Source organism: Gorilla gorilla, chromosome 5, assembly GCF_029281585.2.
Source record: "Gorilla gorilla gorilla isolate KB3781 chromosome 5, NHGRI_mGorGor1-v2.1_pri, whole genome shotgun sequence".
Lineage (NCBI taxonomy): Eukaryota > Metazoa > Chordata > Mammalia > Primates > Hominidae > Gorilla > Gorilla gorilla.
The window spans coordinates 149,437,255-149,452,802 of record NC_073229.2 but is presented as its reverse complement, the minus strand read 5'-3'; the positions used below and the strand labels follow the sequence as shown (position 1 = coordinate 149,452,802).

Below are 15,548 nucleotides of genomic sequence, written 5' to 3'. Positions count from 1 at the left end.
CCCATGAGACCCCTTGCAGAGCTGCTGTTATGTTCTGCCAATTGTCAGGGATAAAGGTACAACATCATGTTCCTAAAAGGATACAGGTGACTCCTTGGGCAGCAGTTAGTATGTCTAAGGCCATTCAGTTTTGCAACACCACCTCAGCTTACTCCTGACTAAAGCACAGCCATTTTCCCTACACTGTTTTCCCCTTATGGATTGGTATTTTACTAGCTGTTACATAATTCTCAATGCCCTTGTATTTGAAAAATGTTGATCCACCTCAAAGCCTTGTGGTGGTGATACATGCTCTGGGGTAAATGACTGATGAAGCGCTTTGTAAAAAAAAGCATCTCTGTACTCAGCATTTTCATTTAAGCAATTTGTCAGTCTTCACATTCAAAGGTGAAATGGGATGATTTCTGTGAAAGACATGATTTTGTTATTTTTGGTTTGCTTTAATTTATATATATATATATATGATGGATGGATATGTATTATATATATTATATATATAACGTGTGTGTACATGAATACACCCTCTAGTGTGAACCGAAAGTCAAGCAGAAATGTAGCATAAAGAATTTTACCATGCTTAGAAGTTATCAAAAGTAGCCATAAGATTTTGCCAAATATTGTTATAGTTTGAAATTACATTTGAATGCTAGGTTTGAAGAAGTTGTTTCACATTTCATATTAAGTCACTTTTCAACCTTACCACCATCTTCCTTTATCATACTACTTCCACTCAAATTGAATACTAAGTGAGAGGAGGACGATGGGGTTGATGTTCAACAACTTTAAAGTTTACACGTAATTTTGGAACAATGAACAGTGACAGAAGAGCCGTGTAGATCCCTGGGTTCCCTCTACACTGGCCACTGTGAATGGCATGGCATATCATGAAGACACATCCTAAAGCATGCAGTTTGTTCTGTTTGCTATGGTTCAAGAACAGATTTCTAACAAAATGTGTAATTTAGAGTAAGATATGCAGATTGCATTGCTAAAATGACCTGCCAATAGTTGTAATCTTTTTTTGAGACAGGGTCTCATCTCTCTGTCGCCCAGGCTGGAAGGCAGTGGCAAGATCTCGGCTCACTGCAGCCTCTGCCTCCCTGGTTCAAGAGATTCTCCCACCTCAGCCTCCCAAGTAGCTGGGATTACAGGGATGTGCCATCACGCACAGCTAATTTTTGCATTTTTAGTAGAGACGGGGTTTCACCGTGTTGGCCAGGCTGGTCTCGAACTCCTGACCTCAGTTGATCCACCCACCTTGGCCTCCCAAAGTTCTGGGATTACAGGCATGAGCCACCATGCCCAGCCAATAGTTGTAATCTTTATGTGATGTGTGTTGTGAGATAAAGTAGCACTGTAAATTTACAAATATGTTCATCATAGCAACTGTGTTTAAAATGTGGTAAATGGTTAAATTTCAGAATGGCTTACTTTTTTTAAAAGCTAGTTTGTTTTGTAATCACAATTGCATCAGAATTTTTGATAATTGAAAGAATTGACGCCTGAGCAACTAGGGGATTAGGCCTGCACAGTCAAAAATCCGATTCTAGGTTGGGAGTTGTGGCTCACACCTGTAATCCCAACACTTTGGGAGGCCAGGGCAGGTGGATCACGAGGTCAGGCGTTCAAGACCAGCCTGGCCAAGATGGTAAAATCCTGTCTCTACTAAAAATACAAAAATTAGCCAGGCGTGGTGGTAGGCGCCTGTAATCCCAGCTACTCGGGATTTGCTTGAACCCAGGAGGCAGAGCTTGCAGTGAGCCAAGATTGCGCCACTGCACTCCAACCTGGGCAACAGGGTGAGACTCAGTCTCAAAAAAAAAATAAATAAATAAAACAAAAATCTGATTCTAACTTTGGACACCCCCCAAACCTAACTACCAACAGCTACTGTTGACCATAAGCCTTATTGATAACATAAATGGCCAATTAACACATATTTTTATGTTATATGCATTACATGTAGTATTCTTACAATAAAGTAAGCTCTGGAAACAAAATGTTAAAAAAAAACAACAGAGATAATATATGTACTATTCATTAAGTGGAAGCAGATGATCATAAAGGTCTTTATCCTCATTGTCTTCATGTTGAGTAGGCTGCAGAAGGGGAGAGGTTGGTATCACTGTTTCAAGGGGTGGCAGAGGCAGAAGAAAATCTGCACATAAGTGGACCCTCACAGTTCAAACTCCTGTTGTTCAAGGGTCAACTGTACATTTTCTGTGGAGGTATCCTTTCATACACACATGGTGTTGACCTGAAGTCATTTTGGTTTGTTAGTAAAAGGTTATGTCCATTGTGTGCAATTACTTTTTAGGACTTGTGAAACACTTTAAACTGTACATTTTCTGTGGAGGTATCCTTTCATACACACATGGTGTTGACCTGAAGTCATTTTGGTTTGTTAGTTAAAGGTTATGTCCATTGTGTGCAATTACTTTTTAGGACTTGTGAAACACTTTAAACTACTGCTTGTGAACTGAGCCGCACTAGATGTAATTGAGAAGCTCAGCAATCGGTCGCATCAGGATGATCTTGCACACCCACAGTGAGGGAGGACCAAGCAGCTCTTAGTGATGCTCCTGAAGCTAAGAGTAGGCTCACTGCCTAAACTAGGTAAGACTGCCCACCTACCAACAAGTGTTTGATTTATCTAATCTGAGTTATTCACACACATTTTATGACAAAAATAAAAAATGCTACTTATGCCATGGCCATTATGAATATCACTTCTAGGTCAGAGTGAATAATGAAAAGCTTTTAGATGAATAGAGATGATGTGTGTAAGATTCTTACCAAACTAATGAAATCAGAATTTTGATGAATGGAATAAAATAAATAGCTAAAATGTGTTGGAAGCTTTAAGATATTACCACTAAGTTTTCTTGATTGTTTTTCTATCCAATTCTAATATTGTGTTTTCAGATTATAAGGCTGAGACTATTGTGTGCAGAAATTGGTTGGTGATCGGAGATATTTGTTTAAAGTACCATAACTTTATCTAATACAATGCGGTGTGCTGAATTGGTAAAAAAAGAAGGTGGCAGGGAGTTTTCACAAGTTAGCCACTTCACACTCAACAGGCAGCTATAGATTGGGCACAGAGACTGAGTACTTGTGTGCTGTGGTGGGCGAGCCAGCACGGCCTGAGAACCAGCTGGGCAGGGTTGGTTTCCTGCCTCTACTTCAACCAACAGGCTGGAAGCACAATAAGGGAGAATGCCAGCATCCCTGCTAGTGAGCCTTCTTTGTCTACATTTGTCCACTCTGGTCAAGTTTACAGCCCCATTCTCTCTGCTAAGATTCCAGGCCTCAGAGATGATGTTGTCCTGAACCACCTTGATTTTCAGTTAGGTGTACAGATTGCACAGATTGTCACGCTCCATTGAGTAGAATTTTTCAGATGTGCTTTACTTCAAAATGTCATATATATCACTTCTATTTAATAAACACAAAACATGAACAATTAGCATGCTAACAAATATGTATATATTATATGGGCTTTTTAAATAGTGATTTTTGTTTAGGTTGGATGTCTATTCAGTGTGCATTTTACAAATATATCTTAAGGCTATATCTCTGCCACCTAATAACAAATATATGTTCCCATTTAGAAAAAGAAAAGAGATACATATGATATATAAAATAAAAGTTAGTGCAGAAATCTGAGTGGATTGATAAATACCAGTTATTTTCATACATGTGAACAATTTACAAACTGAAAGGGGTTGCAGAACTCTGCTTCTCCCATTTTCTAGCTATCTCTTTTTTGGATATCCTTTATCTGACTAACTACTACTCTATGTAGATTGGAGAGAATTTTAAAATTGGAGATTATTTTAACATCCTAGGATAGCTGAGGTAATATTTATTTTCATATCCTCTCTCATGTTCACCAAATTAGCAGTAAAAGTTGACTACTTATTATTACTATTTTTGGCGACAGTGTCTCACTCTGTCACCTAGGCTGGAGTAGTGCAGTGGTGCAATCATAGCTCACTGCAGTTTCGAACTCCTAGGCTCATGCAATCCTCCTGCCTCAGCCTCTAGAGTAGCTGGGACTACAGGCAAGCAACACTATGTCTGGCTAATTTTTTTCTTTTTTTGTAGAGACAGGGTCTGTGTTGCCCAGGCTGATCTTTAACTCCTGGCCTCAAGGAATCCTCTCACCTTGGCATCCAAAATAGTTGGGATTACAGGTGTGAGCCACCGCACCTGGCTAAAAGTTGATTTAAAATTGCATCTGTAAAATCATAACTAGCAACTTTTAAGACAAAGAAATTAAGAATTCAAAGTCATTAAAATCAATTCTTTTAATTGCTGAAATTAACATACATAATTGATGTAGGTGAGAGAGATCACAAGTAGTTGGATGAAATTTATAGTAAATCATCCTATTGCTGGAGACAGTCATGAAGAGCTCCATCCTGTTGATCTGCTGAACTGAAAGGGACTGTTCATTCAGCCTTCAAGGACATGCACATCATAAAGGAGGCCAAGCAAAAATCAAAGCAAACAATAGCTACATGTTTGGAAAAATATACATCGAATTACACAGACAGGAATTATGACCAGTTGTGTACCTGCTCAAGTGGGAACATTTTAAAATGTGACAGTCATCTATGAATACTGAAATGTGATGGTCAAGTGGTCCATCATCAACACAAATACAAATGGAAATCATTAAACTTTCTGGAGGGGCCATTTGAATAACAATGTCAAGGCCTGGGTTTTTCCCAGCGGGATTTTGGTCTTCTTATCTGGATAAGCACAGGCAGAGATGGGCTGGGTAGTGGCCGGTTTCTGGATGCAGCCGCACGCTGGCTGGACTTAGCACTGCAGCTCCTCCTCCTTGGTCCGCCGGGAGCCTCCTGCCAAGCTCTGGGCACTGGCATGGGCCGTGGAGCTGAGGACCTCCTCAAAACTGCCTCCATTAGGGTTCGTACCGCCTACTTTCGTCTGAAATGAGCAGATCCACAAAAATGCAGTTAGTTGTTACTATCATTTTTGTAATGTTTTTATAAGAATACCAAAAGCTGGATTACTTTCAAATTCAGAAATACTTTCTATCTTTAGACACAAAAGAATGCACAGAAGTTTGTTTCCTTTAGCAGAGTGCTAGAATATTATTCATACTTGGGTTCTGGGATAGGATTCCAAACTTTAATTTGCACAGTTTTAGCAACCCTCTCTTTATCTCTTCTGTATCTAAGATTTTAATTCCTTCAGGAGCATAATCGGATCCATGGACTTGGAACAGCTATCCCCACTCACCCAGAGAACTGATCTAATCAAAATGGAATTAGATTTTTTATTAATTCCTCCAATTTTACAAATGTATAAACATCCTTACATGACCTAAACTTAGATTTTTCTACTTGGGAGTTAGCAGGGCAAACTGGATTTCTGACAAATGTCTTTTGAAAAGTCAGAGTGGCTCAATGGAAAACGATTTCTCGTTTCTGCTTTGAAAGTTGAAGATGGATCAAGTCTTAATCACTGGTGATTTCACATCATCTTAGGCAACTGCCTTTTGATATGGTTTGGCTGTGTCCTCACCCAAATCTTATCTTGAATTGTAGTTCCCGTAGTCCTCATAATCCTACCAGGGAGGAACCTGGTAGGAGGTAATTGAATCATGGGGGCGGTGACCTCCATACTGTTCTCGTGATAGTGAGTGAGTTCTCACAAGATCTGATGCTTCTACAAGGGGCTTTCCTCCTTTTGTTCAGCACTTCTCCTTCCTGCCACCGTGTGAAGAAGGACATATTTACTTCCCCTTCTGCCATGACTGTAAGTTTCCTGAGGCCCCCTCAGCCCTGTGGAACTGTGAGTCAATTAAATCTCTTTCCTTTATAAGTTACCCAGTCTCAGGTATTTCTTCACAGCAGCGTGAAATGGAATTAACACACCCTTACAGTATGAATATTCCTTACAATGCAGTTATGATGGTTTATGAGGCTTTTTTCTTGTGTATTTGTTATTGACTAAGAATAGAAACATGAAGGAATTAACTTACAATTTAAAAATAAGGCTAAGTATTTTGAAAAATTCCTTATTAAAACTGCTAAAAATCCCTTATTAAAACTGGCTTCCTAATCTCTCATAATACAAAAAGAAAAAAAACATGTAATGCAACTTGCTCTTTTTTTTTTTTTAAGGTTTTGGTCCAGGCCATGTAATGTATTTATCAAAAAGTAGATGCACTAAAAATATGGTCTGCTTGACATGATGCAAAATGCTTAGTGCAAGTCTTATTAATAGTCACACTGGCCTTCCCTCCCATTGTTTTTCATAATGTAGAAAAAACACTTTGAAGGAAAAAAAAGATATAGAATAGATAATGTTGCTATTGCCAAACTGATGTTGATGCCTCACTGTCACCAAAGTGATCACTCACAGACATCAGCAACACTGGGGATTGTGTCTGTGCTGCCTGGCCTGACCTTTTAAAAATGTAACCAGGGTTCAAAAGCAGTTCCATCATTACAAAACACACTTCGCTCCAATTGTCACTAAAATCTCTCGCTGCCTCTTAAATTTATTTATTAAATTGAATTTTTGTACTCTGCTTGGTGTCAGAAAACTCTACCTGTAAAGGGCCAGACAGTAAATACTTTAGGCTTGGGAACCACATTGTTGCTCTCACAGATACTCAAATCAGTTCTTGTAGGAAGTAGCCACAGCGAATACCTAAGTGAATGAGCGTGGCTTCCCTTCCCCTTCCCCTTCCCATTCCCCTTTTCTTTCTTTCTTTCTTTCTTTCTTTCTTTCTTTCTTTCTTTCTTTTTTCTTTTCTTTCTCTCTCTTTCTTTCTCTTCCTTTCTTCCTTTCTTCTTTCTTTCTCTTTTTTGAGACGGAGTCTTGCTCTGTGGCCCAGGCTGGAGTGCAGTGGTGCAATCTCGGCTTACTCCAACCTCTGCCTCCTGGGTTCAAGCAATTCTCTCTGTCTCATCCTCCCAAGTAGCTGATATTACAGGCACCCACCATTATACCCAGCTAATTTTTGTATTTTTAGTAGAGATGGGGTTTCAACACGTTGGCCAGGCTGGTCTCGAACTCCTGACCTCTAGTGATCTGCCCGCCTCGGCCTCCCAAAGTGCTGGGATTACAGGCGTGAGCCACCAGGCCTGGCCAAGGCTGTGTTTCAGTAAGACTTAATGTATGGACACTGAAATGTGAACTTATGTAATTTAATTTTCAAATGTCACGAAGTATTATTTTTATTTTGATTTTTTCAACCATTAAAAAATGTAAAGCCATTCTCAGCTTATGTACCATTCAAAAGAAAGTGGTCAGCTTAGTTTGTGGACCTCTGGCAGAGCATTGATTCTTCCTTCCTTCTGTTATCTTAACACTGGGAACAGGTCAGGGGAAGGGATGGTTTCCATTGTGTGATTTTTCACTATGCTTATTTCTTCCCTGAGAGAAACAAATAAGATTAATTCAATGTAATCTACTCTATTAATAGTTCCCTCTCTCCTCTTTTTTCTTCCATTCACATTCTCTTTTGCAATAGAAGTAACATACAATATTGAATTCAGTGAATACAAATCACTGACTTTTTCTTCTGTGCTTTGTTTCATTATTCTCTCCTGTTTCTTGATTTCCTCAAAACAGAGTAGTAAAATAAAGCAAGGAATGGCTTTGTAAGAAATCAATTTGGCAAAGAAGGCATGGAATCAAAGATATTCCTAACCATGTAGGTTTAATGACTGCCTACCGCAATATCTTAGGTAAGGACCTCCTTAAGCAAAGATGTGAATGATAAAATTCTCCTGGACCCTTCTCTACATAATTGTTTTTCATCCAAGTATTTGTCACTTTGTCTCCCAAATTATAATCGTTCTTTGCATAGAATTTAATTTGAATTGCTGAGTTGGGCTTCCTAATCTCTCATAATACAAAAAGAAACAAAACATGTAATGCAACTTGCCCCCCTTTTCTTTTTAAGGTTTTGGTCCAAGCCACGTAATGTATTTATCAAAAAGTAGGTGCACTAAAAATATGGTCTGCTTGACATGGATGCAAAATGATTGGAAGAGATGTAGTTACTCATGACTCATTGGGAGATGGTAGAAGATACCAAAAGTGGTTTCACAGGAGTTCGTTCTGCATTTGCTTGTTTGTTTTGGATGAAATAGGAAGCATTCTCAGTGACTGTACAGGTGACATCAGCTGCAGTGTCAAGTAATACATTGTAAGGGCGTAGGCAGAACTAAATTTTATAGGATTGGAAAAGTGTTTCATGGAAGAACAAACTACAGAATTTGGTGTAAAGAAAGACCCATGGATTTGGTACAAGTGCCACATGGTACATGACAGATTGTGTGAGAAGATGGCAGGAGTGGACCTTTATAGCAGAACCTTATTTTCTCACAGGACATAAATATGACTATGATTTCTTATCAGCCGTGTTTTCAAAAATCAAATTGAAAGCAGGGCATGTGAATGGAAATGCAGCACATAGACCTGCAAGAAATTCCACTCATCTTTACCGACTCATGAGTCATTCCCTCAGCAGAAAACAGTCTAAGGATCCTTAATTAATGAACAATATAGACATTTTGGAGAAGATTTAGAACACAAAAGTAAACTGCAGAAAATAAGCTATATAAAAAAGGGTTATACATATCTATTATTTAGTCTAGTGGGAAAAAAAGGACCGAGAAATTTGTAATTATTTAGGAAGTGGGAGGTTTGACACAAAGCATAATTATCAGCTATTCTGCATTGCCTGGGTGGACAGAAAAAGAGGAATTAGGCTTTGGCCATGAGATAGGAAGTATGTGGCATGTGAGTCTTATTAAACCACGAACAGTCATACAAGCATAGAATCACTTTCAGGAGGTCTTCACAAAGGCTAGTATCTAGTGGGCTGGGTTAGTTATGTGCATGTCTGAAGGAGACGGCAGGCTATACCTTCTATCCAAGTGAGGTGAGAAAAGTGAGAAGCTGAACATGTGGATCAAACACTTAAATCCTATGTGAGCCATGAGCTTACCAGAGTTTCCTAAAAGCAAATGAAAATAGGTTGTTCTTTATTCTTCTTTTGCTTCTTCATATCTCCTTCTTCTAAAGAAAACCTAAAAAGTACAACTTGTCCTTTGTCAGAACTTGTCTAACAAGCAATGGATCCCATCCTCATTGGGTCGTCTAAGGCTGAAAACCAAATGTTTAGAAACTGACTCCTGGGATTTTTGAGCCTTTCATTTTGATCTTCTAGCAAGAAGATCAAATATTCACAACATTGGATGCTCTTCCCTTTAAAAAAATTTTCCTACCCATGGGGCTGTTTAACGGCTCCCACTGGTTCCTGTACGCTCAATAAGCGATGATGTTGGCATGCAGAGCGGTGAAACTGCACAACTGGAAACTTCTGGTGAATGAAACTGATGAAGGCATGGTAAATGCTGAGTAATAATTTCATTCCTGGGCCTTAAACACCTAATTATGGGTCTAATAAAGTAGAAGTAGACCATGTGAAAGACCCTGCCCTAAGAAAAGACTCTCCAGGTCAAAATCCACAAGAGCACCTGGAACCGCGAGTAAGGAATAACTTAACAACCTCACATATACCTATCAGGCAGCACACGTGAGAGCAGCGTGAAGATACAGGATTCAGAGGCAGCTGAATAATCAGCATGGGATATGAAGGTTTTTGATCTGGTTAAAGACCACGTATATTCTTAATTTTCCCAGTTATGGTAAAATACAGAAATGGATTATATACAAAATAGAGATAATGATAGCAAGATGTAATTAAGTCATTAAGTGATACCTTTAAAAATAATCTTAGTAGTTTTAATGATTTTTCTTGTTTTAAAAGTTCAATTTTAAGACTAGACTGATTTCATTTTACTCTTTTTATTCAAACTTACCTATGCTCGAACAATAATTCCAGTGAATTTTTAAAACACTCTGTAATAGGCACGTTTTCAATTTATACCCAGGGATGAAATGCATTATTGTGTTATTATAAAATGCATTTTGTGACTCAGTTTAATTTTCCCTCTATGATAGCCATACTGTGCTGTGCTCAGTACCTGAATTTATAAACAAGTCTAGGTAGCTGACGGGTAGTGGATACGTAGTCCCCAGTTTGTTTTTGCTGGTCCATGTCCAAACCAGAGCAGCTCTGAGCTGTTATTGAACTTTCACTCACACTCTAAATTCAGAATTCATATAGCCTTTATCCTATCCACAGTCATCTCTCACATATCTACTTTTGGAGGGATAGCATTAAGAGATTAAGTGGTAAACACATACCCCAATTCACTTTAATGAACAATTCACCCGTGAATGGTTTATACAAACAACTCTAAGGATATAGTAACACTATTCAATAGTGGTTTTATTCATAGATTTATATGTGAAAGAAAAGGTCTGACTTGATGCAAGCCTGCCTTCTTGGCCCTGCCTCAACTTTAAACTAACCGCAGCAATGGCTAAGCTGTCCTGAGTCAATGGACCTACTCACACATAATTCACTTCATCTGTACCTTGAGGCTTGTGACAGTTGTCTCAACCCTCTCCTCAAATGATTTGAAAGTAGGAGAATTCCTAAAATAACAAAAAGAGAGAGGTCAGCTCCAAAGGCCTAGCTGTCTTAGCAACCATGCTGTTTGGTTTTCTGCTCATATTTGTAAACACGGCCTCTGCCACAGAGCTACCTGTCAGCTTGCCACCTGCACCAACCACGTTTTAAAATGTATGTCACTTCTGTTAGGTTAGGTTCAGAAACCATAACCTGACATGGAATTTTTCTAGGTAAAATGATCAGTACATAATACAGTAAATAATATGGTATTTGGCGATGACACAATAATTCCATGGTACACTGTAAATCATTTCCAATGAGCCAGTGGAGCAATGGGTAGCTTAAGTTTTCATTTAGCATTTGTTGTTTCTATCACAACACTCCTCTTCCTGACTCAGGTTTTTTAGTAAGCAATGGAAAATCCATATGATGAATGTCATGTTTGAGTTTTGCCACTTGGCATTTTTTAAAGTTATTTATTTCAGCAAATGTGAGACAATTCAGAAATAGTGCAAGGAAAAAAATGTTCATATATTTTTTCTTTTCCATGCCTTAAAAAAATAATCATTTTGACAACTTACATGAAGTGGTGTTTTGGAAAGTTAATGCTTTCATTATTTTAAGATGAAACATACCCATTACCTACCTAATGCCCAATCAAAATGGTGTTATTAGCATGCGTTATTTTTCCTCTCAAATAGATATACCTACTTGTTCTCTTACCAAATAGAACCTTTGCAGCCTAATGGCTTTTTTTTTCTTTTTTTTGATAGTCTTGTTCTGTCACCCAGGCTGGAATACAGTGAACTGATCCTGACTCACTGCAACCTCCGCCTCCCAGGTTCAAGCGATTCTCCTGCCTCAGCCTCCTGAGTAGCTGGACTGCAGGTGCCCACCACCACATCCAGCTATTTTTTTTGAATTTTTAGTAGAGATGGGGTTTCACCATGTTGGCCAGGCTGGTGTCGAATTCTGACCTCAGGTGGTCCACCTGCCTCGGCCTCCAAAAGTGCTGGGATTATAGGCGTGAGCCACTGTGCCTGGCCCCTAATGGCATTTTATTTGTGACTCATTCATTGCATTAAATAATCTATACATAATTTTGTTGCTTTAAGCATTAAAAACTTCATTTGGTGCTTTCTGGTTTTCTGTATTGGGTTTGGCCCCATGATATTATAATTTAATGACATCACCACCATTAAAAATACCACCAACTCCTACTAAAGAAACAGGAACTGAACTAAGTGTATTTTAAATCTTGTATCCATGTCAGCTTTCAGCAGCAACAACTGCCATCATTTTCAGATCAAATAATTCAACTAAATGTTGAATTAATAAGGCACTTGTTATTCTCTCTTGAGTGCAAAAAAAAAAAGTAAAATAAGAGGAATGGCCTAGAAAAACTTTATAAAGGAGAACAGCTATAGAATATAGGTTTCATTATGTGGTGCAGAATGAAGTATCACTTTTATACTACTAAAAGGCAATGAATGTAGATGTTTATGAGTGAATTTGGGGATTGTCTCCTGAGTCCTTGGTGCTCCACATGGTCAGAAATGTACCTGCATTCAGGCTGCACAGATTAACAATGGTGAATTCAGAGGGCCCTGACATGGCATCACATTTTGTGTACGACTCAAACACGAGTCAAATTCCTATGAGTGATCCTCCATAATGCTGTTTCATGATGAAATGTTAGTAAAATTATACTTGCATGACTCAAAAAGTATATAGTTATTGGCACTTCATTTCCATTGCAGGTTTTATTTGGCCAAGCCTGCACACATGACTGCCTGTCATCCATCAGTTACACAGGCCCACAGTGAGGAAATGGTTCATGGGTATATGTTAGACAAGCAAAATAATTTTTTTTCAAGTTAGTTTCAGGCAAGCTCATGCAGACTACATTTGACCCATAAGCCACTACTAGATGAATTCCTCGTTCACAGGGGAAAACCATGCTGATTTTTACTAGCCTTCTTCTGACACCCAGATTTAAAATTTGACAAGTAAAGGGGAACAGAGCCTTAGGTTCCACTACCCAACTTGGGTATTCTTATACTAGGGAGAGCAAGCCATTCAAAGATGAATTAAGCAATCTTGAATCTGTACTCTCTGTTTACCACCAAATACAGAGAACTAAATACTGCGGTTGAATTTCCAAATCAACCAATTAACCACATAACCCCAGTGTAGAAGAGCCTTCCTTCATAAAATATAATAGAACAGACATTCTTCTAATTAAATTATACTAGAATACATGCTGGAGAACAGGGAGAAGCTCTTTAATCAGATTTAATCAGATGTACAACTTTAATCAGATTTAATCAGATGTACAAACTTTTTTAGCACTGCAAATGACCCTAGGAAGAATTTCTCTTCATGACAGTTAAAAAACAGAGGAAAAGATTATATATATAAAGAATTTGGCTTCGGCGGTCTCAAACTATTGAAAGTAACTAAACTCCCTCTATAATGCATTCAAACCACAACATCAATATAAAGCAGGTAGAAGAGGCATAGCTCTGACTGAAGTGGGGGAAGATCCCAAAGGCTTCATCTCAAGGCAGCCTTAGGGCTCGGTGGGTGGAGGGGCATCTTTGACAAGCAGCTAATCTGATTCTAGCCTCTTATTTTAAATATGATGAAGCTGATACCATTGAGGTGATTTTCCCAAGAGTGCAAAGTTAATCCTTGGCAGAGCTGGGCTAGAGCCTGCATTTTCTGATTTTCAATTTAACACTCATTCCTGTCTTGCTATTAGTTTAATTTTATCTGATTGCATCACTATGCCATGCAAACTTGGAGTTAGGAATGTCTTTCTCACCAGTTTTTATCTGGTCAGTAATTATACTGACATTTTATTATTTAACAAACATCTCACCTTAATATCTACCTTAAAAATCCTAATGATATCCTCTCTAGAACTTTAGCCTTGTTAGTCTTCAATCCTTTCATTTAAACTTGCCCCCAGGCTAGCATTTAATTCTGCTGAAATAAGAAACCCAAGTTTACCTTTGCAAGATTGCTTGGCATGTTCAGACACTGTGCTAAATGCTTTATGTAGGTTCCTTTGTTTATGCCTCACAAACACCATATGAAGTAGGTCTTATTTCTTGCAATATATGGATAAAAGAATTGAGGTTAAGTCACTTGTCTTGGGTCACACAGGAAAGACTAGATTTAAGCCAGGATGTCTGGTCAAAAGCCCAAGCTACGCAATTCTTCTACAGAATTGTCAGCCTTTTCTTTTGAAGACCATCAGCAATTTCCTTTCACATAAAGCAGGGGAACCCCATAAGTAAATATAAATAAAATAACACCTTAAACACATTTCATATTAATATTACATAAAATATTTTACACACATTACCTCATAGCAGGCATACTTATGGAATGGCGAATGGAGTAACTTCAGAGCAAAAGCAGATTAAAGGGGAAAAAAGAAAAAAGAAGAGAGCACACATAAGTACATGAAAAACTCCCTATTCGTAGTTCTAAAACAGCAATTCCAAATATCTGAAATATTCCCTGCCCATCTAACCAAGATGACATTTGTTTTTGTTGGGTATAATGGGCATAGTCAGCTTTCAAGGGTATAAATGAAAAGTAGATGGTGGATCCACGGTTGCATATTATTTTACTTTCTGCAGCCTCCTTTTGCCAGGAAATCTGAGAATGTCTGTTTTCTCCCAGGTGAGCCCAGTAGCCCATGGGCATCTTCTCCAGGCCCAACTTAGGTCTCTACTCCCTTCTGCTCAGGAAGACAGTAAGGAGCAAAAGGCAGTATCCAGGAAATAGAGCCAGGCAGGTAGAAGCTAATCATTCCATGGTAGAGAAACTGGCCAGAGGAAAGCAAGAGGTTAACATAAGACTTTCAAGGAAGCACATGCCAGGCAAACACAGTTCTCATAGGCCATAGGGACTTCTGCATCCATTCTGGTTTGATTGTCAAGATGATTGATTTGTACTAGATGATTGTCAAGAACATCTGGTACAAACACAAACATTCCTGAGAATTTTAAGAGATTTAGACTTCTCATCCCATTAATCCTAGTAGCTGATTCATCTTCCCTCTGGTTGATTGCCTGTTACTTTCTATTGAGTTCCACTCAGAAATCAGGCTGGGCAGGGGGAGGAGCACAATGGGTCCATTTTCCTGGCCTAGTGCTTGCTCCCACCTCACACTTTTCAACAGCGTCCCTGCTTTCTCTTCTCTCAAGGAGCTAATAGTTCAGGGACCAAATCTGTCACCCTTCCCTGATAATATCCACTGAGGGCATTAGTATGGGTAGCACTTTGCTAGAACACAGAAAGAAAAGGACAAACAAATTCATGGGATACTTACGGTCTTACCCTAGACACTTAATTTAGAAACTATTAGGCAGATATTTCCTCAGAAATTACACTTCAAAAGCATCACTAAAAGAGCCTCATCTGCATTACCAATTGGTGTATCTCTGTAAATATAGACCGCTTTCTTAGGAAAAAATTAAAAAAATAAAAGTATATAATAAGATTTCGGCTAAAAGAAGGCTTAATTCGGGGGCTTGGGATTAACAATCACAAACTTCTTAACATACATGCTTTTCCGGTACCTTTCTTCCCTTCAACTTCAGAAGGCACAGAAAGTTGAAGGTGAAACATCCACACAAATTATGGGTACAAGAAGTTCAGAGAAACATGACAATCTAGAGAAAATCTGTTTTTGTTTCTCAACTTTACTTTCTAGAAGTTTTAGAAAACATATATAACTTTCAATCTCCACTTTGTTTTTTTTCTTCTTCTTTTCAATTCTAAGAACCTCTGTCAACAAAGGAAGAAATGGTGCAGAGAAAGAGACTCCTGAGAGATAGCTCAGCAAGTGAAATGGTGTAAATGATTCAGAAATGAGATAGAGATGTACTTCAATAAGTTCAAATGTATTAAGTGCCCTATAAACTATCTTCCTGGTCACGGGAACTCTCTGGAAAACAGAGTGTAGTTTTGTTGGTTCACGCACAGTGTG

General features: G+C 38.5%; 2 protein-coding genes across 17 annotated transcripts in view; one reads left to right on the top strand and one right to left on the bottom strand.

Moving 5' to 3' along the window:
* HDDC2 (HD domain containing 2) overlaps window positions 1-11,677 on the top strand; it is a 42,330-nt gene extending 30,653 nt beyond the window's left edge. The window contains exons 6-7 of one of the 3 annotated variants that reach the window (XR_008681195.2): window positions 2,446-2,616; window positions 11,314-11,677. Coding sequence is in view for 1 of the 3 variants with exons in the window: in XM_063707832.1 (XP_063563902.1) it covers window positions 2,446-2,483 (38 nt within the window). In the remaining 2 variants the exon portion in view is untranslated. Of the gene's footprint in view, window positions 1-2,445; window positions 5,864-11,313 lie in introns of those variants that run through there. The other 2 variants (XR_010134361.1, XM_063707832.1) reach the window with 2 other exon arrangements.
* TPD52L1 (TPD52 like 1) overlaps window positions 4,299-15,548 on the bottom strand; it is a 109,496-nt gene continuing 98,246 nt past the window's right edge. For 5 of the 14 annotated variants that reach the window (XM_004044633.5, XM_004044631.5, XM_055392056.2 and 2 more), the window contains 3 exons: window positions 13,914-13,952; window positions 10,503-10,563; window positions 4,299-4,959 (listed from right to left, as the gene is read on the bottom strand). In XM_004044633.5, the coding sequence (XP_004044681.1) occupies window positions 4,831-4,959; window positions 10,503-10,563; window positions 13,914-13,952 (229 nt within the window). In that variant the 3' untranslated portion in view covers window positions 4,299-4,830. Of the gene's footprint in view, window positions 4,960-10,480; window positions 10,564-13,909; window positions 13,953-15,548 lie in introns of those variants that run through there. The other 9 variants (XM_004044632.5, XM_063707836.1, XM_004044630.5 and 6 more) reach the window with 7 other exon arrangements.